This window comes from Poeciliopsis prolifica, unplaced genomic scaffold (genome assembly GCF_027474105.1).
Source record: "Poeciliopsis prolifica strain line A6 unplaced genomic scaffold, Auburn_PproV2 SCAFFOLD008, whole genome shotgun sequence".
Lineage (NCBI taxonomy): Eukaryota > Metazoa > Chordata > Actinopteri > Cyprinodontiformes > Poeciliidae > Poeciliopsis > Poeciliopsis prolifica.
In genome coordinates this window covers 10,497,630-10,523,828 of record NW_026562383.1, presented here as the reverse complement: position 1 = coordinate 10,523,828, position 26,199 = coordinate 10,497,630, and the positions used below count along the sequence as shown (strand labels likewise).

General features: G+C 37.4%; 3 protein-coding genes across 4 annotated transcripts in view; all 3 read left to right on the top strand.

Annotated features, from left to right (window-relative positions):
- kcnab1b (potassium voltage-gated channel subfamily A regulatory beta subunit 1b) overlaps window positions 1-7,551 on the top strand; it is a 33,254-nt gene extending 25,703 nt beyond the window's left edge. For both annotated transcript variants that reach the window (XM_055033095.1, XM_055033094.1), the window contains exons 9-15: window positions 105-191; window positions 4,147-4,232; window positions 4,664-4,784; window positions 4,865-4,959; window positions 6,379-6,499; window positions 6,609-6,697; window positions 6,798-7,551. In XM_055033095.1, coding sequence (XP_054889070.1) covers window positions 105-191; window positions 4,147-4,232; window positions 4,664-4,784; window positions 4,865-4,959; window positions 6,379-6,499; window positions 6,609-6,697; window positions 6,798-6,887 — 689 coding nt within the window. In that variant the 3' untranslated portion in view covers window positions 6,888-7,551. The remainder of the gene's footprint in view (window positions 1-104; window positions 192-4,146; window positions 4,233-4,663; window positions 4,785-4,864; window positions 4,960-6,378; window positions 6,500-6,608; window positions 6,698-6,797) is intronic.
- Window positions 7,552-8,795: 1,244 nt separating this feature from the next.
- Window positions 8,796-20,443, top strand: pask (PAS domain containing serine/threonine kinase). Its single transcript, XM_055033093.1, has 20 exons — window positions 8,796-9,374; window positions 9,495-9,709; window positions 9,821-9,991; window positions 10,390-10,524; window positions 10,935-11,069; window positions 12,174-12,396; window positions 13,232-13,413; window positions 13,484-13,613; window positions 13,731-13,902; window positions 15,238-15,470; window positions 15,601-15,718; window positions 15,824-16,347; window positions 16,438-16,580; window positions 16,986-17,153; window positions 17,259-17,384; window positions 17,503-17,637; window positions 17,721-17,920; window positions 19,286-19,419; window positions 19,502-19,651; window positions 19,734-20,443. Exons 1-20 carry the CDS (start codon window positions 9,182-9,184, stop codon window positions 19,889-19,891), a joined length of 3,645 nt encoding a protein of 1,214 aa, XP_054889068.1. The 5' UTR covers window positions 8,796-9,181; the 3' UTR covers window positions 19,892-20,443.
- Window positions 20,444-22,485: 2,042 nt separating this feature from the next.
- mterf4 (mitochondrial transcription termination factor 4) lies at window positions 22,486-24,746 on the top strand. The gene is made up of 4 exons (XM_055032518.1): window positions 22,486-22,525; window positions 22,711-23,131; window positions 23,671-23,855; window positions 24,237-24,746. The coding sequence occupies exons 1-4, from the start codon at window positions 22,499-22,501 to the stop codon at window positions 24,639-24,641; spliced, it is 1,038 nt and encodes a 345-aa protein (XP_054888493.1). The 5' UTR covers window positions 22,486-22,498; the 3' UTR covers window positions 24,642-24,746.
- Window positions 24,747-26,199: the final 1,453 nt, after the last annotated feature.

Here is a 26,199-nt window from a genome sequence, read left to right as displayed (position 1 = left end):
TGAATATGCAGAACGCGAGCTGCTGCTGAATGCTTTGCACTTCACTTTTTCCTGTCCAACCCTATAAATCGTTCTAATATATTTAATCATTTTTCTCACCTTAGGCTTAAAAGGTTCCCTCCAGAGGATGCAGCTCGAATATGTGGATGTGGTTTTTGCCAACCGGACAGACAGCAACACTCCTATGGAGGGTAAGTGATTTTTGATCAGACCTCTGGAGGCTGTTGGAGGGTTGGGAGCATAACATGAGGCATTCTGTTATATGAGAAGGTGAGAAATATTATTGAGGCCACTGCCTTTGCTGAACTGATGGCTTATATCTGTTTAGTCAAGTAGAAGTGAATTCCTCTGACCCGCGCTGACATAAGTTAATATGATAATCTTGCCTCATTTCTCGTCCTCTTGTCCTCTATTTTCATCTCCCGGTCTCCCTCTATTTCTCCTGCGTCTCTGTGGGACTGCTGTCTTCCACAGGGTCTCTGCGCAGCGCCCGCTCCCAGCCCTCCCTGCTCGTCAGAAGCAGGATTATCTGCCTCCTTTGGGAGCGGCTGGTATATTTTTGGGTTGGTCTCTCTTTCTACCAGCCCCGCTGTGCACTTGTACTTGATTTCTACTTTTCAAAGCTTCAGTGATGCATTTCCCTTGCATCCACCATATGTTATTATTAATTTCTTACAGACATTTCCAGAGCTTTCCTCAATTACTTCTCTTCTGAAGAGACTTGAGATTCTTTTTTGTCTCTTCACACAAAAACCTTCTCCAGAGGTGGTATCCGCCTAAAGGCATGGTGTCTTATTGATCTCCTAAAAATATGTTGCTCCTCATTTCCTTCCCCTTTGTTGCCTCCCTTGACAACCAGCTGACTGTGGGAGGCCAGTCTGTCATACTCATTGTTCCAGAGGCCCGGCTGTCATTATTAGCTGTGATAACTGGCAGGTAAACCCCACAGCCTCTCCTGTCAAATCAGATTTGGTCCTTCAGATTGTGTCACTCCTTTGATGCGATAAAATTTCAAAGTCAGTCTGACTGATTTATTGGTCAATGATCATATTTTAGTGAACATAACTTGAGCTCCCTAACTCCTGACTACTGTTTCAGTAAGTTCTTAATAGTAATAAAAAGCATTTGCTATTAAACTAAAGTGTTTGTGCTTTTACTTTTGATTTAAGTTGCTTTATTTATTTTTAAATCAAGTAATTAAAAAACAAGCAGTGATAAGTTATTGTGAAATATTCAAGTGGTTCCTTATGTTCAGATGTATGCCTTTTGGAAATTAAGACACTTTTAAGTTTGTTATGCTCTTTACAAAAAAAAAAAGATTTGCCACAGTTTCTGATCACTGTTGTATGATTACAATAATAAAGAAACAGGCCTGAACATCTATAATAAAGTCCTGCAAACATTCACATAAATCATCTAATACAAAATCATTTTAACTTGATTTTGGCTTATAGCCACTGTAAGATTAATGCCATGCATCAGTTCTGTAATGTGCCCCAAATACTTTCCACTGGTTGCTCTTTCCTCTTGGGACCTCTGCAGCATGCTGAACTTGTTATTCACATCTTGTTTTACACACAGGAATCAATATAAACCAGCTTAACAACATCAATTGTAGGAGGAGGCATGGTAACATTTTAAAGGGACATCTAGCGGTAACTAACAGGTGCTTATGCATGCATGTGTTTGCATAACATACGACCTTGTATGAGACAGCTTGTGTCCCCTTGGGGATGAAAAGTGATGTCATGGCAGCAGAGTCTGTCTTTATTATCATCACTGCGCCCCTTATCCCATGGCCTTATTCTTCTTTGACTCTTTCCAGTCCTCTGATATTTCTTCCTTTATTTAACTCCATTTCTCACAAGACTCTTGTTTATTTTCTTCTACTTTTTGTTGCGCCTGTCAGTTGGAAAGTTGGTACTGCAAAGATGGTTTCCCCCAATGTGGAATTTTATCTGGCATGTCAAAAATTGTGTCATTTATAAGAATTGTCAAAAAGCACACACAATGAAATTTCTGCCTGCTGGAGCAGAACGCATGTCAATTATTGTACTAATAGCTACACCAAAACCTGATAACCAAACAGCCCAAGGCTCCGAATGGGCAAACCAGTCATCCTGCATCTGATTTTAGATAAAGAACATCACAAAGGTAAAAACATTCCATCAATAAAATTATTTTATGACGATACCAGCATCTTGACATACTTCTCTGTAGAATAGCTTCAACACCTGCCTTCATTGTTATCAAATCCTTCCCTCTCAGAGCCCGTAAACCTTGAATGCGGTTTTCCAAGGCATTGGAAATATCCCCTGATGTGATATATTGATGAGCAGCACACTCTCTGTGTGCATGCAGGAGGAATATAAATAAAGCTTCAAAAGGCAGAAACATCTCCAGAACAAATCTGACAAAAACACACCGACATCCACGGAGACACCTGTCCAGACATGTACAGCTATTAGTGTGTGTTGAGGGTTTTCTCACACTTATTGCTTCACGGTTCAGAAGGGGCACTGTCATACCTGCTGGCTGGAGCTCACCAAATGTTCCAGACTTTGTGGCTCACTGCTGCTGGGAAAGAGCTCAAGGACATGCAGAAACGGGCTAAAAGCCAAGGAACTTTCTGTTATGTGCATACCAACAGAGGAGATTTGGATGAGCAAGCAGGAGGAGTTTATTGCCTTAATGAAGAGTTTCTTTTTCTGTCATGCAAGCGTTTCTTTATTAATCCAAATAAACTTAGCTTTTTCTTTTCTTTTTTTTTTTTTTACTGAGCTTAGGAAAAACTAGGCAAGATGTGCTGGAAATCTCAACTAAACTTTAAATGTTAAAAACAAACAGGTTAATAGTGCATTTCTTTTCTCTCTGAAGTTGAATTTTCTCACTTTGTGTTCCAAAAAACTAAGACCACCTAATTTTTAAGAGTGAAAACCTTTCCTTTTAGTATGGTTTTCCTTCTCAATAAATTTAACACATGGTATTGTCAGCTAACATATTAGCTGACAATACCATTATTGTCCATTACCCAAACAATTTCAAAACCATATTTGTGATGCTCTAGAAGAGCAAAGTTAAAAGTGGCCACATTAAACTGTGACTTTACTCCTCTGGCTCTGATATACCTATAAACCGTCACTCCATTGCAGACCACACAGTAAAACATTACCAAAAGAATTAAGGTGCACTTTAGTTCCATTCTTCAGTTGATATTGGTATGTGAAGGGCAAGGCAAGTATAATAAGTAACAAGTCCCCTTTGAGATAGAGTCTTTATAAACCACATTTGCCAGTTTCGTGCTTCATGTTTTTCTCTTTCTGTCCTTGCATCCCTCAACATCCTGTCTTCCATCCATCCACTTTGGAGCAGATCCTCTACCCTCCCACCTGCTTCGCCCATGCACAAACACTTGGTCTCTGTCTCCCACGGAGACACAATTTGGTTTGAAGTAAGATCCGGTAATTAAAGAAAATCATTAGTTGTCTTTTTTCACTCTTCTGTGGATTTAAATCTCTTCCTAATTCGCACCCTATCAACTTCACACTCTTGCAGCAGCATTTGCATTGTGCAAATGGAATAGAGGTTTTATGAACTGGCATGCAAATGCAATATTACGCAGACTGAATTTGGTAATGAATAATTTGTGTACAGTGAGACATTCATGTGATCTACCAGCAGAGAATTTCCTGATTTAAAAGCTATTTTTGAAGTTTTTTACAAATGGATTCATGAATAAAGCTCTTTTGCTTAGCAGGTAAATAACCAAACAGAGCATTTTTGCTTCTTTCCAGGTCATAATCACACACACCTGAAGGCTACAGCTGACTTCTCTCCCTTCAGTTTCACCTCGCTTATGTATTTACACGGCACAAGAAGCATTTTGTCAAGGCAGCTTTTTCACTTAGGGCCCCACAGCATTTGCACACATGTGCGCAAATGATCTGATGTGACCCCAGCAAATCGCATGTGTGTACAAACAAGTTTTAATTAAAGTAAACCCTGGAGCTGCCAGCTTCAGCAAAAAAACAAAAAAATAAACAAACTGTGTCTTCTTAAGGTCTTCCAACTTTCAGTGGTTGCACCAACTAATATTCAAATGTCAAAAATGCACTTACTTAGTGTTCCATATTTGTGTTTTTATAGAAATTGTGAGAGCTATGACTCATGTGATTAACCAAGGGATGTCCATGTACTGGGGAACATCTCGCTGGTCTGCCATGGAGATCATGGTAAGTTAATGCAAAAGATATTACACGACATGGAAGGTTAGATGAATTAATCGATATTAATTCATTGTTATAAGTCCATGTTGTCACTAATTTATTGTCATCTGGGAAAATACCTCTGCCTCATTATGTCTTATTAAGAACTAAAGAAACTTATCAAATAATGTAGTTTGTTCAGCATAGATTTCTGTTAAATGTGATTTCCAACTCATAAAAAAACATTTAATAATGTATATATTTTTGACATTGCTTAAAATTTGACTATTTTTTCTTTAAAATGTAGTAAGTAATAATGAAGCCAATAAAAACAGAAGGCTAACATGCTAAAAAATGATAATATATGCAGCTCTGGGAATAAATATAAGTCGTGAAACATAAAGGTCAGTGTTGCATGTTTCCTTTATCGCTTCAATTTCTATTTCCTATTTAATTAGGAAGCCTATTCTGTGGCCAGACAGTTTAATCTTATTCCACCGGTGTGCGAGCAGGCTGAGTATCATTTCTTCCAGCGGGAGAAGGTGGAAACTCAGCTTCCTGAACTCTACCATAAAATAGGTAACTGTAGCAAGTTTCCACTTATTTTCAGTGAGTTTTGTCCTGGATAGTCCACATCATATGTCTCTGTTCTTCCATAGGTGTGGGTGTGGTCTCTTGGTCTCCTCTGGCATGTGGGATTATCACCGGAAAGTATGAAAACGGCATCCCAGAGTCCTCAAGAGCTGCAATGAAGGTAAAAATGTAATTTTCAGGGATCAGTCCTCTAAGAATTATTCTGTAATGCAGTATAAAGTGCCAAAGTGTTTTATAATTTTTAGCCACTTCACAATTGTCCATGTTGCACAAACTTTGAAACATTTTAATGGGATTCTATATGAACGCATAGGATTGGAAAGTAAAACAATACGTGCTCCTAAAATTCATTGGAAATAAAATTCTAAAGCTAATACAGCATTCTCTAACAAATCTCTAACAAATCTGTATAGCAGTGCAATGCAATGCTATACAGTTATGGTTGTCTGCCTACATTGACAGGGCAAGGAAAGCTTTAATCAGAGAAGTAGTGAAGAGGTCAAAAGCTCTCAATGAGCTGGAAAGTTTCACATTTTGAAAGGAAAAATCTTTTTCTAAGAAAACTGTGGTGTCAAAAGATTGTTGTTCTTCCATATAAATCTGGTGTTAGACTGACAAAAAAGAAATTAGTTCTTGAAAGAAATTAGGCAATGTAGGGGAGTCAGCAGGGAGGCAAAAGAAACTGCTTGTGTCAGAAAAGACCTCAACTGAACCCTGCTAAATGGTGCTGAATGATGGCTCAATAAGCTATTACATTAGCAGGTCTAGTTGTACCTATTAATACAACAGACTGACATGCATTCTCTTCCAGGTCTGATGCCTCATTGTGTATGCTGTCTGACAATTCTTACAAATGACACAATTTGATGGCAAATTGTGTCATTTGTTAGATGAAATTCCACCTTGGGGAAAACCATCTATGCAGCCCCAGCTTTATAATTGACAGGTGCAAAAATAAAAAGAAGAAATGAAACAGGAGTCATTCTTGCGGGACAGGGGAATTAATCACTGTTGACGGGGAGATGGATGGAGCTAAATGCTGGCAATCCTAGAAGAAAAACTGTTATCCTGGAAGGATCTGAGACGGGGATAATTTATTTTCAAGCAAATAAACAACACTGCTGGACCTACAATTTATTGGTTTAAATCAAGGAAGATTAATGGGTTAGTATGGCCCACTTAAAGCCTGTAGAAGTCTGACGAATGACTTGTTCACCAGTGCTCTTTGTTCAATTTGATTGAGCTTGAATTATTCTGCAAAGAACAGGCAAAAATATAGGCATCCAAATGGGCAAAATTGGTGGTTACTTAGAATTGTTATTTTAGCTAACAGTGGTTCTAAAAAGAAAGGCTAAATATGAATGCATGCCTCATGTTTTAAAACCACAAATTATAGTTTTCCTTCAATTCACAATAATGCACTACTTTGTGTAGAGGGCCTTGAAATTCTAATAATACCCATTAAGGTTTGTGGTTGTAAAGTAACAAAAGAGGTTCAATCACTTTTGTAACACTATGTGGTTTAAGCTGTTTTTTATGTTGGAGGTTTAATGCTGTTCATGCATCTTTATTTTTCTAGCCATATCAGTGGTTGAGGGAGAAGATAACGAGTGAGGATGGAAGAAAACAGCAATCCAAACTAAAAGAACTGACTCATATTGGAGAAAAATTAGGATGTACCTTGCCACAGTTAGCCATAGGTAAATATCAAAGTAAATTTTTCATTTCCGTTGTGTCCACTGTTAAATATATTTTCATTAGAATTACCATGACCCTGTTAGACTAATATTCTGCTAACCTGATCTTAAGCCTGGTGCTTGAGGAATGAGGGCGTCAGCTCAGTGCTCCTGGGGGCCTCCAATCCCACGCAGCTGACAGAAAACCTGGGAGCCATTCAGGTACACATTCAAGCCCTTTCCAACATTTGCTTCTTTGTGTTGTTGCCCAGCATTGTCAGCGTTTGATGATGCACTGTTGTTTTTCTTCTGCACATTTTAGGTAATTCCAAAGATTACAGCAGGTATTGCTTCAGAAATGGACCATATTCTGGGCAACCGTCCACACAGTAAAAGGGACTACCACCACTAGGATGGACACTTTCTACTAAACTACGCTCATAAGGCTTTTCAAAGCTCACTTTTCACAGCCATGGCACCATAAGTGCGTGCCCATGACTGCGTGTATCTGTGGAGGACTGTGTGATTGTACTTGGCTCTTTCAACTCATAACTGTGAAGTGGGCTACATGACGACAAAGCGTGCATGCAAAACCAGCCAGTTATCAGACTGAACACGATTTGGAGGATCCATCAAGACAATTCCCTGCATCGAAAAGAAAAACCTCACCAACAGCGAACTCTGCAGTAGGTGCTCACCCATAAAGTGCTGGAAAAAGAATAGAATTAATTGTTTAAATACTCAGTTAAAATGGCTGTCAGTGCATGTAGAGAAAACTACTGAGGAATTAATTACTCTAAGCATCCAATTAAGCATAGCAGAGCACTATGATAATAGATTATTTGCATCAAAATGGACCTAATGCTAGAGAAATCTATTTTACTCTATTTTACTGTATAATGTAAAAAGAATTACAAATGGTGATTATAATGAGCCATATTTCAGCACAATGAATGAACATTCCCCAATGCAGCTGGAGCTTGCTTGTCCATGTGATTCCTTCAGAACTGGAAGATCTAAATGTCAGCTAAACATTGTTTTTTGCTATCGCCATAAAAAAAGTTTAATTAGTTTAAATGAAATAAATATATATATATATATATATATATATATATATATATATATATATATATATATATATATATTATATATATATATATATGACTCAAAACATATGTAATGACTGTTACATAAGTATGTATTTCTTTAATGAGCAGTTATGTTGTTCTGTTCTCTTTTTTACTTATGCAATAGCACCGCAGAGTGTATTTTCCTACTGTGCCCTTTCAACCTATTTTCGTTTGTACGCTGGCAGAGTTTCTGTCAGTAGGAATTGTATCTGATTCATTTCATTTCAGTTGGTACTGTGGACAGAAAAGTGTCTCATTTAAGTCGGGGTGATGATCCTCCCGCAGGGGAGCTTGTGGATAACAAATAAAGCTATGTGGCTAATGGAGAGACATAGTGGTGAAAAAAATTTAAAAGAACACCATATGGACCCTTGCAGTAATTGCACCTGGAACAGAGTTTATTCCCAGTTTTTCCCAGATGGTTGTTTTATTTAATGGGATCATCTTTGCTACGTTCTGTTTGTCCAGATATGTATTATGGTGTTGTTCATCAAATTTGTACTTGAAAATTAAAGAAACGCTTAGAATCGTATGCCTCCTAGTTTGACTCAGAAAATTGAAAATGTCAGACTGTCGGTAAAATGCAGAAACAAAAGAATCTTTAGGCATCTTTATATTATGAACTTTTACATACAAATAGTGTAATTTATTATTGTATGTGTTTGAGTCATAAATATGAAAATGCTTGGTGGGGGAGATGGCATTCTGCCTAGGGCTGTAGAAGGAATTAACCTATATTGCTGAAAATAGGTTTGAAGTTGGAGGGAACTAAAAGTTTGACCCAACTCACACAGTATAAAAGTAATTTTACCAAAACTTGAGATGTATGTAATTCACTAAATTTGGAGAAAAAAAAATTTTGTAACTCATTCTGGAAATTGAAACAATATTGGTTTTCCTAGTTGACAATAAGTCATATTTGCAGCAGTGGTAGCAATGGTAGAAATCATAATTATTACATAATTTAATCCAGAGTCATGGTAGATCTTGTGGAATTCCTTGCTGCTTTTATTTTATTTTATTTTATTTTATTTTATTTTATTTTGCTTGGCTTTGTCAGAACGATTCCGTGAAGGCGGGTTTTCCGGTTAAAGTATCCAATAGAATTTCTGCAATAGCCACAAGCAGCTCCGATTGGCTAGAAGAAAGGTCTCCCGAAACCCGCGGTTTCCAAAAATAACACTCGGGGGAGTACAGATGGTAGCAGGCCGAGTATTGTCAGTAACAGTAACTAGGCCTGTTTTTAACTAACAGTAACCGTCTGGAAGGTCGTGACGCTTTGACACTAACCTCGTCCAAGAATGCGGCTTTTCAGGTGAAGCGAGTTACCAAAGCAAAAGCTGAGTTCAGCGGGTCTGTTTGCTGTAGCATTAGCATAGGAGTTAGCAGCCAGAAATCTCACCGCAGACTCCGTTACCTTGTCAACTAACACCAACTGAAACTGCCTCCTAACAACGAGGAAATACAAGCCGCCATACTGGAGCTGATGTGGGTGTAAAGGCCACTTCACCAGCTGCCCGGGTGTCCATTAAAACCTCCTCAGTTTGTTGACTTCCACCTCAGACGATGAAAAGCAATGTCGACTGATATTAGATCATACATTAGCTTGGGAGACAAAGGACATACCATCTGTGTGCTACCCGACATCTCCTGCGATCAGCTGAAGGATGATTTAGACCTGAATAAGTCATTCCCAGGTACTCGGACACCGAGCAAAAGCAAACGTTTTGACGCTTTGCAACATCGCGATTATCCTGATTTTATTACAGGTGAGATTCATTTCTACATGTCAGCTTGACGAGTCTGGATGCTTGAAGTCCACTTAAGCCAAAAGCTGAAGCACAACTAATTAGCGCTCTTATTGGAAAGTGGATAATTGTGTGTTACAGGTGAGCCTTTGGATGTTTGCGCTACAATGGCAACAAAAAACCATTGTTTACTTTCTGGCTCCCAAGTTTCTGCTGACTCCTTTCCAAATTCTTCCACTGAATCCGAGGAAAGCTTCATCAATCTGGTTATTTCTCGAGACTTTGCTCTGTCAGGATATCCATCTGCCATCAACCCTAACAAAATTGTTCTTGCCGTCTCCCACAAAACAACCGAGGTTCTGTACATGCATTCAAACATTTACTGAATAGCTCTTAATATCTGGAAAATAACAACTTGATTAGGTCCTTTTTCTTTTCATTTTTCTTTTCATTTTTCTTTTTTACAGATTTTATCAGCGAATGACCAGGCGGCCAAACTGTTTGAATGTTCCATTGAGGACCTGGTTGGAAAGAAGTTGTCTTCTGTCTTAAAGAAAACAACTCAAGTTTTGGAAGAATCACTGGAAGAAGATTATCAGCTTGCAGATGGAACTGTTGCTGTTGTGTCTGGAAAAGTGGTATGAAATCCATTAAAACTGAAATTGTTTTCTGAGTTTTATAGCTCACCATGTAGTTAACTGGGCTGCATGATATGAAGAAAACACAATGTCATAATAATGTGTCATCATTGCAATGTCCCCGTGACATTTAACCTCTTGGTGACTGAAACTTGAATCACACACATGAATCAACTGGCAAAATATATCATTGGCAAGATGAGTTTGAATGCAACCTTCTTGAGAAATTGTCGATATTGCATCCAGGCAGAGCTTTGTTGTGGTAATATGGAACACATGAATCTTGTGTTACTATTGTGATTCAATGTATTGTACCAATCTTGTGCTCCATGAACTACAATTGTCTACTCTCCTGGTGAAATATATGTGTGCCTTTTTTTTGTGATTTTGTTTTCGAGGTGGATGCTGTGACATTATCTGGAGAGGTACCAGTATCAGTGTGTACCCACAGGAAGTCAGAAAATGAAGACCACTGGCTTATCATGATGGAATGTGTGGAGAGGATATCCTCCTTTGTGTCCTTTTCCCAAGATGTGAGGACACCAACATTTATCCTGGACAAATTACCTTCATATGATGATACTTCTACTGCACAGAAAGATACAGAACTTTATGCTTGTATCTTTGTCTGTCATTAAATTAGACTAATCCCGACCAGTTTTTCATTCAGATGTTGTGGATCAACATATCAGAATCTCACAAAGTCATGACATATACATTTGGGCTTTCCTAGATTGTTTGAATGTTTATCTAAACCTCTAAATTTAAAGAAAATAAATATTATAATTCTAGCATTTAATACAAAAAAAATATATTTAGTAAACATACCTGACCTCAACTTAAAAAATAGCTTTGATTTAATGACAGACAGTGCAGAAAAAGGGATTATGTGTCTTTTCATATAAATGTTTGATGTCTGCTGCATATTTGATGTCATTTTAAGGGCTCTATCCTAAGCTGTGACTTGGCGTTTGCTTGTCTCCATGGATATCACAACCCCGAGGAGCTGAAAGGAGTGTCTGTAAAGGAGCTAATCCCATCTTTACAAATCCCCGTCTACAGTCATGTGTTGCCGAAAGTAAGCGCAAAATACAATTTACCTCTTGACATCTCCCTTTTTTGGCATTTAAAAAAAAAAATTCCAGTACCTAGTGTTGAAATAATATTTTAAATTAGCACAATACTGCACAGGATAGTGTTGATACATTTGAAATATACCATAGAAAGTTAAAGTACATTCTACATTCACATAAATTTAGATAAAGATCCAAACTAAAACAACTGCTGAATCTCTGAACTTATATAAATTCTTAGGGAGGATTCTACAGAAAAGACAGGCCTAGAATCTCTTTAGACAAAGAGTCTGTCTGCCAGGCAATTAACAAATTCCTTAGCATGGTTCAAAAGTTCACTAGGATCTTAAAACTTTTTATAAATAATTTTATCTATATTAGAATTAACTATATTTCTTTAAGCATGTTTTGAATTAGTTACTTCTTAGATCCAAACTTATAGTCATTATTTAGCATTACATTGTGTGCAAGCTTGGTTAAAAATACAAACTACTTTCTTGTGGAAACATTTTGAGGCACAGATAGCGCTGCAGCTGCAATCATATATCAAACTGGACAGCGGCTGATACGAGAAGGGTTTGCCGTATATCTGCTTTTGGGGCTCTTTAGCACGAGGTAATAAAATTAACATTGAGACAGCCCACACAAAGGAAAAGAACACACCTCCTAATACATATATTTAAATGAGGAGAATATGCAGTCTATAAAAAATGGTTTGTTTCACAGCAGAAGTTGGAATCTCTTTGTGCTGAGTGAGAGTTTCCCGGAGGATGCATCTTCTGTTATTCTTTTGTCTTTTTTACTCAGTTCTTTGTCTCTGTTTTGTAATGTCTTGGACTTTTGCTCTAGGTGAGATGCTTATTGTAAAGTTCTTCTTGGATTGAATTTCTCTGGATAAAACTCTGAATATCTGAAGTCTGACGTCGTATGATTGCTCTTTTCTCTCTGCACACTTACACAGACACAGGAATTCGGGACAAAGAATTAATTAAAGAGCTAAATCAATTTCTTCATCATTTTAATTCTTAACACTAGCTAGTGTCCATCAGATCTTTTTATCTTAGCATTTCATTATTCTGATTATGACAACATTTTCTCCTTTCTTTCAGATGCTGAGGGTTCAGAAGGTGTGTGGAAGAAGCACAGGAAGTGCATCTGTCCCACTCTATATGAAACTTCAGGGGGCAGCGCTGTGTGGGAACCCGCAATACCACCACACCGATGGCGGCACCTTGTCAAGACACGCCTCCCATCTCCTTTCTCCTGTGAACAACATGAGACTTTCAGATCATAGGAATTTCGAAGAAGCTCTAACTAAAGAGCAATCTTCAGGTTGGTTATCTATTATGTGTTTATAAATATTGCAGCATTAATCACCAGAAATTTCTCCTCATGATATGACAGGAAACATGAAAGAAATGGTTGTTCAATCACGCATCAAGTCAAAAAGCTTCAATGAGCTGAAACAATTCAGTAAACTCCCAGAGAAAAAAATTTGCAGTTGCAAGATGCATTCATTTTATTTTTTCATTCTAATGATAGTCTAATGACAAATCCTCAATGAGTGTTTCAGACCTTTGCCACTCTGTACATTTGTAGCTTTGGTTGTTTTGTATTTGCCATGGGTAACCTTGTGTGCTCGCTTTGACAACCAGCAATCTAATGTTCCATAATCTATTAGTCTGCTGAAGGGGAATGGATTTTTATGACCACAATAAATAATTCCTACCAGCACAAGGATGCACAGAGGTAATTTGGTTTGATTTGATGTGTTCTGTCATATTCCATAAGAATCAAATGGCCCAAATGGGTAAATAGAAATTGGGTGTCATAAAAGGTTTCCACAAAAATGGCAATTAAACTAAGTTTTAAATGACAGTTGAGCATTTGTTTGATTATTTATATCCATAACTTATGAATTCCAAAGTGTTACAAAACAACTTAAGTCAATGTCTTTTTTTTTAATCTATGCCAAGCACCAATTTAAAAAGATCGTGAGCTACCAATAGTTTTATATATTTATTTTTATTAAAACCACATAAATTGTCTTGTTTATTTTATTCTTATATGCACATAAATAGGTCTTTATTTTAGTGAGACAAACTATGTGATTCTCAAAACCACCAACCTGATAAAACCTGATTTTTGTCTTTTGGATCTTTGACAGAAGACAGATTTGACCACATCGTCTCCTCTCCCACACCAATGGCAGAATACTCTGCAACTGTCTGGGCGTTCGCTCCTTTGAGCGGCCTTCTGCTCCTGTGGCCAGATGGCTCAATCTTCAGCATTCACAACCATCTGGCCCTCAGATTGTTTGGGTACAGCAAGGACGAGCTTCGAGGAAAGGTTAGTCAAATTTACCAGTCCAGCACGGCTGCTCAGATCAGTTCTAACTTGTGTCGCTTTTTGTCAACAGAGTGCTGCTTTTCTGATGCCCGGTTTCTATGAATGGATGACTGGCCTGGACAAAAAGGCTGACGCTGTTTCTGGCACTCGCGTAGAGCTGGACAAAAGTCCAGCCATGTCCAAAATATCAGAAAATTATGGTGTGCATTTTTGTTTTTCTGAAAATTTCTGGATTGATCTCTGCCTTTCCTGGCAGGATTATTTCTGCATGCTGTATATTTTGCACTATGGGTCATTTAGGTGTTTTTTAATCTCAGATCCCTCGTCCTTGGTGGCTGGAGACATGGGAATGGTGCAGCAGGCTATTCTGAGAAGAAGTTCTTCAGGAAGAGGCAGGATCTTTACAGGAACCAGCTCCAGGCTGGAGAATCAAGGCAGTGCCACGTCAACATTCTCTCTTCCTGCAGTTACCTCCACACATTTGATCATGTAAGTTATCATATACTATATACCTATTTCCTCATGAATGTTGTTTTTGGGAGGTTTTCTCAAATGGATAACTTATTGGTTGTAGGTATTATACAGAGTCATATTAATTATCACTGTGTAATACTGACCATAACAGACCTATGTTGTCAGTTGTTTAAAGAACTTAGATGCACTATTTTTTATATTTTTGTCAAATACTGAAAGGGTGAACGATGCAGAAGGAAGCATTCATTTAACAGCGTTGTGTCCATGTATATTTGATGTGCTTTGCAAGGAATCTGGACACATAGCACCTCTATTGTCAAACCTGATATCTGCCATCTCTGGCCAGTAATCACATTAAAACACATTTTACATCTCTCTGCTCAATACATGTTTATTTTGTCTAAAATGGAAACTGTGAATTATAAATGTAAGAAAATGTATAATACAATTATGCAGCCTGGTGTAAATACACACTTGCAATTCCCAAAGCCGTAGTTTTGTAGTATCTGTTGGACAAATAATGTCACTGTTATTTTTCAACAGTAGTCTGTTTTTGAGTCTAAATGAATGGCATGTCTGTCAGTATTACTGTGAAATGATTTCAGGTTGTAAGTTTTTCATGCTACGCTGAAAGTATTACAATCACACTTTGATTTTCATCATTTATAATTTGAGGTAATCTAGTAGTACCTTAAGATTGACCACATTTTTGTTTAAATATGTAAGATCTTCCAAAAACATGGCAGCAAAGAATTTCCCAAATGCATTTATATAGGTTCCCAAAACAATAGAGGAAGTAAATCTTTTTTATAAATCATATATTTGCAGATTGTTGCAAAATTATAATTTCAAAGGGATTTTTATCTATTTTACACAGACTAGCCAATAACATCAAGTGGTATCACCATGAATGAAGAGAGTATATTGACAAACTCAGATTACAGCTACAAAATGTTATTTATATTGTTTGGATTTTATGTAACATGCATAAATGTATGCAAGTTCAAAAGTGTAAAATGGAAGAAACGTTATTAATTGCTTTAAATATTCAGTTTGTTACAAATAGAATTCTGAAAAAAATTGTTTATTTCTATTAAGACTTCCTTTGTTAAAGTATATCCACATAAAAATAACAGATCCAAGTTTTGTTTTTGAAATTTTCTCCACACTTCTAAATCTAGTGTATGTTTGCCTACATTTCTTAGCAGTTAAATCCTGACAAAATATGAAAAAGCTCAAGAATTATCAATATTTGTAAGGCACTGTATCAACATTTTTTGTTAGATTTGAATTTAAGTATTATTTTTCTTTCTCAACTTAATATACGGAGTGAATAAAATGTGTTTCCAGGGCCAATGATACAGCAGAGCTGATTGAGGAAGCTGCCCGGGCGGCTCCCGGCAGTAAGCCGCTGGATAGTGCAGATACCACCCAAGCTCTCCTTAAGACATTCGCCTGGGTGGAAACTCCAGATGAAGACACCTGCTGCTTGATTTCCACTGAGTCGTCCAACCAGAACAGAGATAAGCAGCTGCTCAATGTGATTCAGCAAAATATTGCACCTGCGATCAAGATTACACCAGGTGCTGTTTAAGTTCACCTTCGCTTTCTTTAAATTAGTTTGTATTTTTTAACATGACCAAGTTTTGTCAGCATTTGTCAAAGTTCATGAAAACAAATGAAAACTTAATGATATTGTGAAATATTTTGCAGATACACCTATGCAGGATGAGAGACCAGGTGGCAGCTGTAATGAGGCGGGAAAAAATCAACGCTCATGTGCCGCGGTCCTCCAAGAGTCGAGCTTTGAGATCATTTCAATGGACAGCAGGTCATTAGAATGTGGCAATGGTGCATTTACAGAGACCTAAAGAGGCATTCTTTGCATAAGAGAACAGTAGAAAATAAAATACAACTTTGCTTTTGAATTTCTCAGATCATCATCTGGTCTCTCTGACAAGTTTGTTGGCCGTCTTGGTTATGATGCTTGCTTGGTGAATGAGTCGAATTCAGCTCATCTGTTGGACTCAGCCAGCTGCTTTGTGAACATCGACTGCAACGGAGATGCTGTGACCTGCGCTCTAGCAGAGCTGGATCTGAGCGATGACATGGAGGTGCTCAGCATCCGAGAGTATGACAGTGATTGCCTTCGCTCTGTGGCACCCTGTGATACAGCCGAGCTTCTACGGACGCCCTCTCCAGGTGTGGCAGAATCGGACCAGAAAGTGGAGACCACTGGTGGTTTGAGCGAAGAGCAGGATCAGTGGGGAGCGCTCTCTTTGATTCATAAAGGAAAAGGCCAAGAGTGTGCAGAACAAGCAAATAGTTTGACCGACATGCCTGCCACATCAACACCGAAAAAACAGACAGTGAATGGACAAGTCGTGACCTCAAACATCACCCAGATAATAGAGGGACAATTTGTAGGAAGTGGATACCACAGAGACGGCACAAGAGTAGGTTGGTAATGAAGTTTCACTGCATGTCAATTATTATAATTGTTAACATAACAGCTGGACTAACATTTACTGTCCCTCTCCTTTCCACTAGATGTGCAGTGTGATGTTTGCAGGACTAAACTCTCTGATGGAAGCTTTATGTTCTGCGTGTGGATAAAAAGATCAAACCAGCAGGGGGCACTGTTGCAAACTGAGCCTTCACTTCACAACCATTCAGGAGCTAGCCCAGGAAGGGTGAGTTCCAGTCGAGTTTTATTTTAGCTACTAAGATACTTAATTGTCTAATGTATATGTACATAAAATGGAAATTTTACCTTGCCAGCAAAAAAGTAAATCTAAAATGCATAAAGCACAAAATAAACATAGAAGGTATGTCCATGCACATGCAGAGCAATTCAAACATTAAAGCGAGACTTAGAAATGAATAATTTCGAATAAAAGTGGTGAAGCTGAACAATTAATTCAGTATTTCCTTGTTTAAAAAATATACATTCAACAGATTTCCTATAGAAACTTTTCATACTTGTGGAACTTTTAGTCTTTTGTCAAAAAGCAGTGAGTAACAAGGAAAAGAGGAGTCATTGTAGATCTTGATGGCTTTCTTATACATCGTTTATTTTATTGTCTTCTGTCCATCAGAGGTCTGGCGAGGCCGGTCAAGGAGAAGCGCTGCGCTCCACTCTGGATCTGGAGCATTCTCGAGCTTGTGACGGGCAGTTTGAAGAGGAATACCAGCCAATCAAATCTGTTGGGAAGGGAGCATTTGGCTTTGTCTGGAAGGCAATAAGACGCTGCGATGGACAAGAAGTATGAAACTTTTGTTTTACGTAGAACTGTGGTAAATACGACTTAATCCTACGTAATCGTAAATCTATATGAAGATTTTTTTTTTCCAATATGAAAAATTTCCAGGTAATTGTGAAGTTCATTAGCAAAGCAAGAATAATGAGCGACTGCTGGGTAGATGACCCCACGTTGGGAAGAGTGAGCCAGGAGATTGCCATATTAACCAGAGTTCAACACCATAACATTGTCAAGGTAACATTTATGTCAGAACACTTAAATCAATCAGGTTCCTTTATACATAAGGAATAACCTCACTGATCCCTCTGATGAATGAATGTATGTGTTTGTACTTGTGTGTGTCTGCCTACAGGTAGCCGAAGTGTTTGAGAATGGAAGCTATTTCCAGATGGTGATGGAGAAACATGGAGATGGTTTGGATCTTTTTGAATTCATAGACATGCAACCAAGACTGGACGAGCCCCTGGCCAGCTACATCTTTAGACAGGTATAAGAATGACCAGCGATGGTGATGATTGACGGTGAGATGAAGTGTTTTATTGATCCAAACTGCTTTTTTTTCCCCCTCAGATTGTGGCAGCTGTTTTCTACTTGAGGGCAAAGAACATCATTCACAGAGACATAAAAGATGAAAACATCATAATTGATAAGTGCTTTCACATCCGATTGATAGATTTTGGCTCTGCGGCCATTCTGTCTCCTGGAAAGCTGTTCTATAATTTTTGTGGAACGTTGGAGTACTGCTCCCCAGAGGTACTTCAGGGAAATGCGTGAGTGTTTCACACTTGTGATTAATAAATCATGTGTGCTTCTTAAATAGGTTCCAGTTCTGCCAAAAGTCTAAAATATTTGAACACCTTTGCGAGAAGTAGTATGAAATGAAAATTTAACAATTTAATGTATTCACATTTGACACATTGCTGCCACAAACAGTATTCAATGCAATGTAGCAGAAATATGAAGATATAAGATGGAGAAAAAAAACTTGAATAGCAATTTTACAACTCTTGCTACATGTTTTGAGTTAGATTTATATTTATCTCTGGCTTGTTATTTTTGTTATTTAAGATTTTTCGTGCTGTTAAATAAGACAATCAATGAATATAAAAAAAATATATTACCGAATGTTATCTGCTGTACAGAAGGAGCTTATTTGGTCATTTTTTTTATAGCAGTGACAATTTTATAGACATACGAAGGATTCGTTTTAAAAGATATTTGTCACGATTATGATTGATGCAATAAATGCCACAGCGTTTCATCACGTTTTCAGTCCATATTGCCCAACCTAAATTTACACGGCAGATATTTTTTTTCTTCCACCTCTCAATTATTGCTGCATTTTACTGGTCTCTCACATAAATCAGTGAAATGCATTACACTCTGTGACAAAAAGTGAAAAATGCAAACTTTTGAAAGGTAAGAGTATTTTTTGAAGGCACCATAAGTATTTTTTTTATTTTAGTTCTGCTATCAGCCTCTGTTGCATATAGTTTCCGCAATGTTTGTAAGTGTCAGTCCAAGAGCAAATCAGTGAAAAAAGATAAGATCCAGAAAAGCTATTTTAATGGTATTCCACTTGGGACAAAGAACCCTTTAAAATTGCAACAGGTTTTATTTCACTCCTCATTTAATTCTCAGCACCACTGAAAAGTTTAGCTGTGTAGCATAAAAGAGCTAACATACTGTCTTATCAGGAAAATAATTAAATCACATTAAGACCTGGAATGTACCACAAAAATGATATAATTTATAGCACAGTGTGTATTAAATGGTATACTGAGATGCTTCCTGCTTAAGAAATATTTGTTTAAATATTAAATACAACTTCTGGCTAAACTACAACTCTTAAAATCTCTTTCTTTGTGTAGTTAAAATCGATTGGATAAGTTTATGAATTAATTACAGAGTTACAATAGACGTGTTTGGTTAAAGGGAGTGTTCTCCTGATCATCTCTCTTCAAACAGAAACATTTAGGTTTTTCCATGCAAAATGTAGGTCAGCATGCAATTAAATGAAACGCTTCATGACCCATTAAACTTTATAATGTTTATGGAAACCATGCAGCGTTAAGAAAAAGCTAAAAGCCCTGAAGCTAAACACTGTTAATCTGATGATTGTGCTCCTCTCCCAGCTATGAGGGACCAGAGCTGGAGATGTGGTCTCTGGGGGTTTTGCTCTACACTCTGCTGTTCAGTGAGAATCCGTTCTGTGATGTGGGTGAAATTCTCGATGCCAAACTTCAGCCTCCCTTCCCCCTGTCTCCAGGTATAATGATGTTCCGTGCCACAGTTTATTAGCTCTGTCTTTTTACAAATCAGTTATGCAAATTTTCTGTTTGCTGCCCCAGAGCTGCTTGGTGTTTTGCAAGGCCTGCTGCACTCTAATCCTGCAAAGAGGATGACTTTAGATCAGCTTCTGTTGCAGCCGTGGACCAGCCAGCCCATTTCCCTGGCCGAATACAGTTGGACTGAGGTGGTTCCTGCATCTCAGAGCTTCTGTAAGTATTCTTTGGCATCAAGCATAGATTTACAAAGATCTGCCGTCCTTTAATGTACAGAGTCATTCTCTTCTTCTGCCAGGTTCGCCACAGAATCAGGAGCCAAATCCCACTGCATACGTGGGACAGAACGCGTTCCCAGATTATGGCGATGAGACTCTGTCGGAGGAAGATGAGGATGAGAATCAGTCAATGGCAGCCCTGGAAACTGAGCTCCAAAAATATCTTTGTGGAGATTGAAGACTAAATTTGAAGCGGTCTGTCTGACGTTTTGTAATATGAAGATCTAAGTTACAAAACAAGAAAAGATAAGCTTTTGGAAGGGAAGTCTGGTTTGTACAGTAGACCAAATGTTTATTTTTTTAGAGGCTTTTTTAGTAAACAAATTTTTTTTAATCATTGACTCATTGCAATTTTCCTCCAGTGATATTTTATGGGGAAGAAGATATCAACAAAAGAAGTCAGACCTTCTTTGACTTATCATTTGATTTTATAGTCCAAAATGTTTTTTTTTTTTTTTTTTTTGCTGTTTGCAAGACAATACCTGTAGCATTGTGTGGATAGATTCCCAGTTTTCTATTTTTTCATTTATTTATTTTTTGAATTGCAACTTTTTAATCAGAATTTTAATCTTGATGTTTAGATATTTTAATGGCATATAAAACACAAACACTTTTTATATTTATTTTTAAGCATCAATAAATGTTTTTCCATAAAACATGTTCATTCTGATTTTTGAGAAATTGCCTCAGATGTGCCTGAGACTCAAGAAATCCATCATGTTTATTTCAATGAAAGACAATACTAAATCTAATTGAAGTTGTGAAGTGAATCATAACTGACTAAGAAGTGTAGGACACTGAACAATCAAAAACAACTGTTTCAAAATCAGAAACTGAGTTTTATCTTGGTGTAGTGATGAAATTTAATCTGCATACCTGTAAATTTTATGCTATATTACCATAGGTATTTTCTCACCACTGCAAAATGCTGCATTTAGTTATTTAATTTACTTCCATGGTCACAGGTGTATAAAATCAAAACACTTAGACATGCAATCTATTTCTACAAAGAGATGATGTGTCACTCTCAGTAGTTCAGGGAATTCCTGCTGTGATAGCATACTACATGTGCAAAAAGGTTAAGTTGAACATTTTTCTCTCTATTACATATTATTCAGTCAACTATTGGTGGCCTAATAAACTAGAAATAATGGCAAAAACAGAAGCTCAGGAATGTTGAGCTCTATAGGGCAAAGTTAATCAAACTGGCTCAGGAAAAGTATGTAGATGACTTTGTTGAATAGGTTTTGATTGCCAAACTGCTGCATCCAAGTCTTTTGTCACCAGGTACAATGCAAAGTCTCAGAAGCAGTGATGTATAAAGTGCATAGCCACTGGACTTTGGAGAAGTGGTGACATGTTCTCTGTTATGATGCCAATCTATTTAGCTATTTAATTGAGTGCAGATTTGTCATTTGCCAAAAGAATAGTACTTGGCTGATTTCAATGCATCAAGAATAAAGTTTGATGCAGAGGGGAGTAAACAGGAACAGTACAGTTCCTGTTTACTCAAGAACTGTGCTTCATATCTTAGTTCCAGTAGAAAGACAATTTCATTCTTCTAACATTATGGGAACTGTTTGGAGATGGCCATTTCCAGCCCCAGTACAACTTTGCACAAAGAAATCCAAAAAGTGTGAATGAACAGACTTGGTGTAAAAGACTGGCCTGCACAGATTTATGACTACAACTGAACAGAACACCTTTCAAATGCCCTGTAGGAAAAAACGGTCCCTCGGATTAAAAATTGGGTTGTCCATCCATTCCATGTGTCTGAAGGGAGGTTTGTGGTAATATAGTGTATAATTTGAGAAATAGTGTTTTGATTTTTATTTGGCTAAAACAAATTGACATGGGTTTGTTTGACAACATATAGCTTAAAACTAAAATAAAAAAAACAGAAATAACATGGACAAAACATAAAGACGATACTTGTTTGGTTTGGAGGCTGTATTTCAAGTCTAGAAAAATGACAAGACCAAAAAGCAGAATTCTGTCACAATATTGCAAAACTTATAGTAAAATAAAATGTAAGTTGCACATATTTGTTGTCTTATGACATATCAAACCGTTATAAACTCAAATTCAGTTTTCACTCTCAGATTTGTCTCTGAAGGTCTCTCACTCACAGCAAACATCACAACTCACCAAGAAAGCAAAAAACAGACTACTTCCTGACATCTCATAGAGACTGTCATTTCATATGGCACCCTGCTGTGATATGGCAGCAGATGAAAAGGCCCTATGGAGAATTATAGAGACTACACATAAAATCATAAGCCAACAATTCGCCCATGATAACATCTACACTTCTCATCCATCCTTTCATTCATTGTCTATACCCCTTTATCCTTGCAGGATACCGTACTCCAGCAGTCAGTGGACAATAGACTGGGTGGACAGTTATAGTCCATCATACATCCATACAGGCAACCTGCCGTTGTCTGCAAAAGACACAAAACATCCTCAATTCATCCTATTATGTTCATCATCCATTTGTCCCCTGAAGAACCCTCCATCAAAACAAGCACTGCAAAACTGAGGATTATTTTTTCCCCAAATCCAGTACCAAACTGAACTTTGAACTTAAAACACACACCAAACACAATAACTTTTTAAGATGATTTGTTCTTATTTATCCACGGAGTCCCTGATAATTGTGCATTGTAATTTTAGACGAACCCCGGTTCTTGAGAGCAGGTTGTGCACTAGAATCAAACTGATTCCCCGGAACGTTTCCTTGGCACTAGATTTCCAGTCGGACGACTCAGAACAACGTACCACCATGGGTTCCCGTGTTGTTGTGCTGCAGGTGAGTTGAAAGGCCTTTCGACTTTATGTACTTTATTACAACTTAATTTGAATATACGTAGATTTTGGAGTGTGTGATTTATTGATCCAACTAGCTCAGAAGTATTGTCAAAAAGTCCTTAAAGTTCGTCACGCAGCTAATGAAACGGGTACAACCGTCGGACGTTTTATTTTTTTCCTCCACAGGTTCTTCGACAAAAACTAAACTATGTTCCCGCCTCCACTCCCATCCCACTCCAGTTTAAGACGTTTAAAACATCCAATCTCCCTCTGAGCCTCAGCTGCAGACTGCTTTGCTCCGTTTCAAATCAGACCTCTGCTCTATTACAACACAAGAAGAGAAACTCTCCTGAGCTGTCTCTGAAATCTTTTCTCGACATGGGATTCACAGCGTACCAGGCAGAGCTGTTGTATGACAGTGTGTCCAGGATGAAAGGAGGGAATGCTGCCAAACACGTCTTGTCAACGCTATCAGTGCTCTTTGCCCTGGGGCTTAACCCCACCACTGTGCACAAACTGCTGGACAAATGTCCAGAGCTCTACAGGGTTAAAGAAATGCAGCTTCAGCAGCGGATATCCCAGCTACGGCAACTGGGTTTTGTTGAAGGTGAGATTATTTTTCAAGGCAACGTACTTTTGCAAAGTACTGTAAAGTATTCATGGACTTTCCACATTTGTCACGTTTATTTGATAAGCCAACACAACGTGGTGCATAATTGTGGAGAGTCTAAGGATGTTTGGATCATTGTTTATTTTTAAAATAAAAGTCAGAAAATGTAGTATTCATGTGATCTGGTCTTGATGGAAGAAAGTCATGGTTCTATCTGCAGTTTGCTTCATACCCTGCATGAATCATAACAAACCCTTTGAAGAATGTTCTCAGGTCAGATGAGGCTAAATTTAAGCACACTATTCTAGATGAAAAATTATATTTGTGGAGGAGAACTAAGACTAGATTTTAACGCTAACACCACGCCATTAGGATGGATGGGTTTATTCAGCAGTGATATTAATGCTGGTAAAAAACTTTTTAGAAAATGGATACAGCTAAATATAGGTAAATATTCAAATGTTTAACTATTTAAAAAAAATGCATACTACTTGCTCTATGTTGTGATGGTGTATCACATCAAATCTATCCTGCAGGGAGTCTTCAGAGAACCGTGTCCCACTACCCAAAGATCTTAACCGTGCCAATGAAGTCTGTCAAATCTGTGGTGCAGTTCCTCAGAGAGAAATGTCTATTTACCACCCAGCAAGTGGCAGAAATCCTCAGAGATAGTCCTGCAGTGGTGTTGGAGGACCTGGACCATCTGGAGTACAAGTTTCAGGTTAGTAAGCAAAAAAGTTTAAAAAATGGGGTTAATATTGTAACCCCATCTAAGAAGAACTTACTTAAGCAGCCCACTTCCTTTTAAGACCACAGTCACCTACTACCAAGAGCAGGAGCTTTTAAGAAGCTCCTGCTCTTTCTGTTATGCCATTTAAAATAGGCTGAAACGTGGCTTGTGTGATAAGATCAGCAGATGCAAAGTTTCACCAGGGTTTATATATATATATATATATATATATATATATATATATATATATATATATATATATATATATATATATATATATATATATATATATATAATGCATTCTCTGATTATTATTATATTTATTTGTTTCTTGTTCTTCCTAACTGCATATATCAAATACTCTCTCCACAGTACGTTTACTTCAGAATGGGTGTCAAACAGGCCGAGATGGTGAAGTGCAGATTGTTTCGTTTCAGTCTAGACGACGTGTGCTGTCGGCATACTTTCCTGGAGCGGCGAGGCTTGTATCAAACCCCAGACAAGAAAGGACAGACTACTCTGATTAACCCCAAACTGGACAGAATTCTTAATGTGGACAAGGAGACATTCATCGCAGATGTTGCTCAGGCATCATCTGAGGAGTATGATGTGTTTCAGAAACTCTTGGCAAGAGAGTTGAAGGAAGAAGAGTTTGAGCATGGCAGCATTGACTCTAAAAGTGAGGAGGAGGAGGAACAGGATAATGATGATGATGATGATTATGAGGAGGAGGAAACGAGAGGAAAAAGTGGATACAATAAGAAGATGAAAAAATAATGAACAAAAGGGACGCATGAAAAGAAAGCATATCACAAAGAATAAATGGCAGTAATCAGAAAATGTATGCATCTAAATTTAATAAATTATTTTTTTTTCTTTTTATTGCTTCTTCTGTCTCTTCATACCTGTTTACTAGTATCAAAGAGTATTATTATAACCAAACATGGACCTGTTGTGGCTGTTGCTTCTGAGTCTGCTGATGAGGAACTAATTTTTGTATTTGTTTAAATGGCGTCATTAGGCTGAAGTGTGATAACGTTAGGGTGACCTTAACTCACCACAAAGCATCAAATGTGGAAGGTGCGATTTGTTTTTATGATTTTTAATTAAACTAAATTGGATCTTTGCTATTCTGCAGTGAAATAATGTAAAAAATATATATATCCAAATCAGATTAATGGTTTAAAGATGTTAATAGCTTAAAGATGAGAAGAAGAAAAAAAAACAGCATAAGCAATGGTTAAAAGCCTAAAAAGCTCCACCCTGTTTCTATGTCACCAACAAGTGGCTGCAGCTTTTTTGCATCTCTTATCACTGAGTAAACAAAAAATCTATGAGATAGAAACAGCGTATGTGAGACGTACAAAGGACTATCATTGATTTGTTCAGCACAAGCAGCATTTTCTCTTAGAAATAAGGTAAGATACCTTCATTCAATCAATAAAATATCATGGTTTGTTAGTGCTGAGACTGAATTTTATCCACTTCAGTTTGTGTCAAATCTATCTGTACTGTGGTGGCATTTATACTGTTTGAACCTTTAAAATGTATATACCATAAGTATTGCCCTATTAAAGTAATTAAGCAGGTTGAAATCAACTTAGTCATGTCATTCTTTAATATATAAGAACCATTTATTTTCTATTGGAAAAGTAGAGCCTCTACTAACCAACCTCTAGTTGTATGCTGGCAAGAAGTAAGGATTGCTCATTTCCATATTCATCCGTGCCAACATGGTGAAGTATTTAAAGTTATGTGACCTATTTCAACCATTAAGCTTCCACTGCTGCACAATTGAATTAACATCATTCAATGGACCGGTTATGAGTGAGCTAGGATAATTTTATGGATCCCAGCTGGTGAAATTCAACTGCAATGTCAATATCACAAGATAGTTATATTTTCTGAAGTATGGGTGTAAACAACACACATTTTGACCGAAAATGAGAGTAAGTGTTCAAGTTTTATCAGCTGTGTATTGTTTCCATTTCATATGTTAGTTTTTGTAATAGAAAATTTACCAGTTCAGTATGAATCAGTCAGAACTTCATGCTCATATAGCAGCTGCACAACAGCGAGTTGCATGGATGACTGAGATGATGCAGAATATCTCAGTAGTTATACTAGAGATTGCAGAAATATGCCTGATACTCCTAACTCTATTTTGCATGCTACATAAATATTGACATTTCTTCATTTGTAAATCATGTTGATTTTTTTCTAATAGCTTAATTTCAGCACTTTATGTTTTATGATTAAAAATGTTGCTTGTGCAATGTTCCTGGTTTATTACATGCTCATATTTTAAAGAGCATGCTCTCTGTTTACAGTCATT

What these genes read in the sequence shown, in the direction of transcription:
- pask (XM_055033093.1), top strand. Translation starts at nt 9,182, where the DNA reads ATGTCGACTGATATTAGATCATACATTAGCTTGGGAGACAAAGGACAT. An exon ending in CCAGCTACATCTTTAGACAG is followed by an intron (nt 17,638 to 17,720) that starts GTATAAGAATGA and finishes TTTCCCCCTCAG; the next exon opens with ATTGTGGCAGCTGTTTTCTA. An exon ending in TCCTGCATCTCAGAGCTTCT is followed by an intron (nt 19,652 to 19,733) that starts GTAAGTATTCTT and finishes TTCTTCTGCCAG; the next exon opens with GTTCGCCACAGAATCAGGAG.
- mterf4 (XM_055032518.1), top strand. Translation starts at nt 22,499, where the DNA reads ATGGGTTCCCGTGTTGTTGTGCTGCAG. An exon ending in CCCGTGTTGTTGTGCTGCAG is followed by an intron (nt 22,526 to 22,710) that starts GTGAGTTGAAAG and finishes TTTCCTCCACAG; the next exon opens with GTTCTTCGACAAAAACTAAA. An exon ending in ATCTGGAGTACAAGTTTCAG is followed by an intron (nt 23,856 to 24,236) that starts GTTAGTAAGCAA and finishes CTCTCTCCACAG; the next exon opens with TACGTTTACTTCAGAATGGG.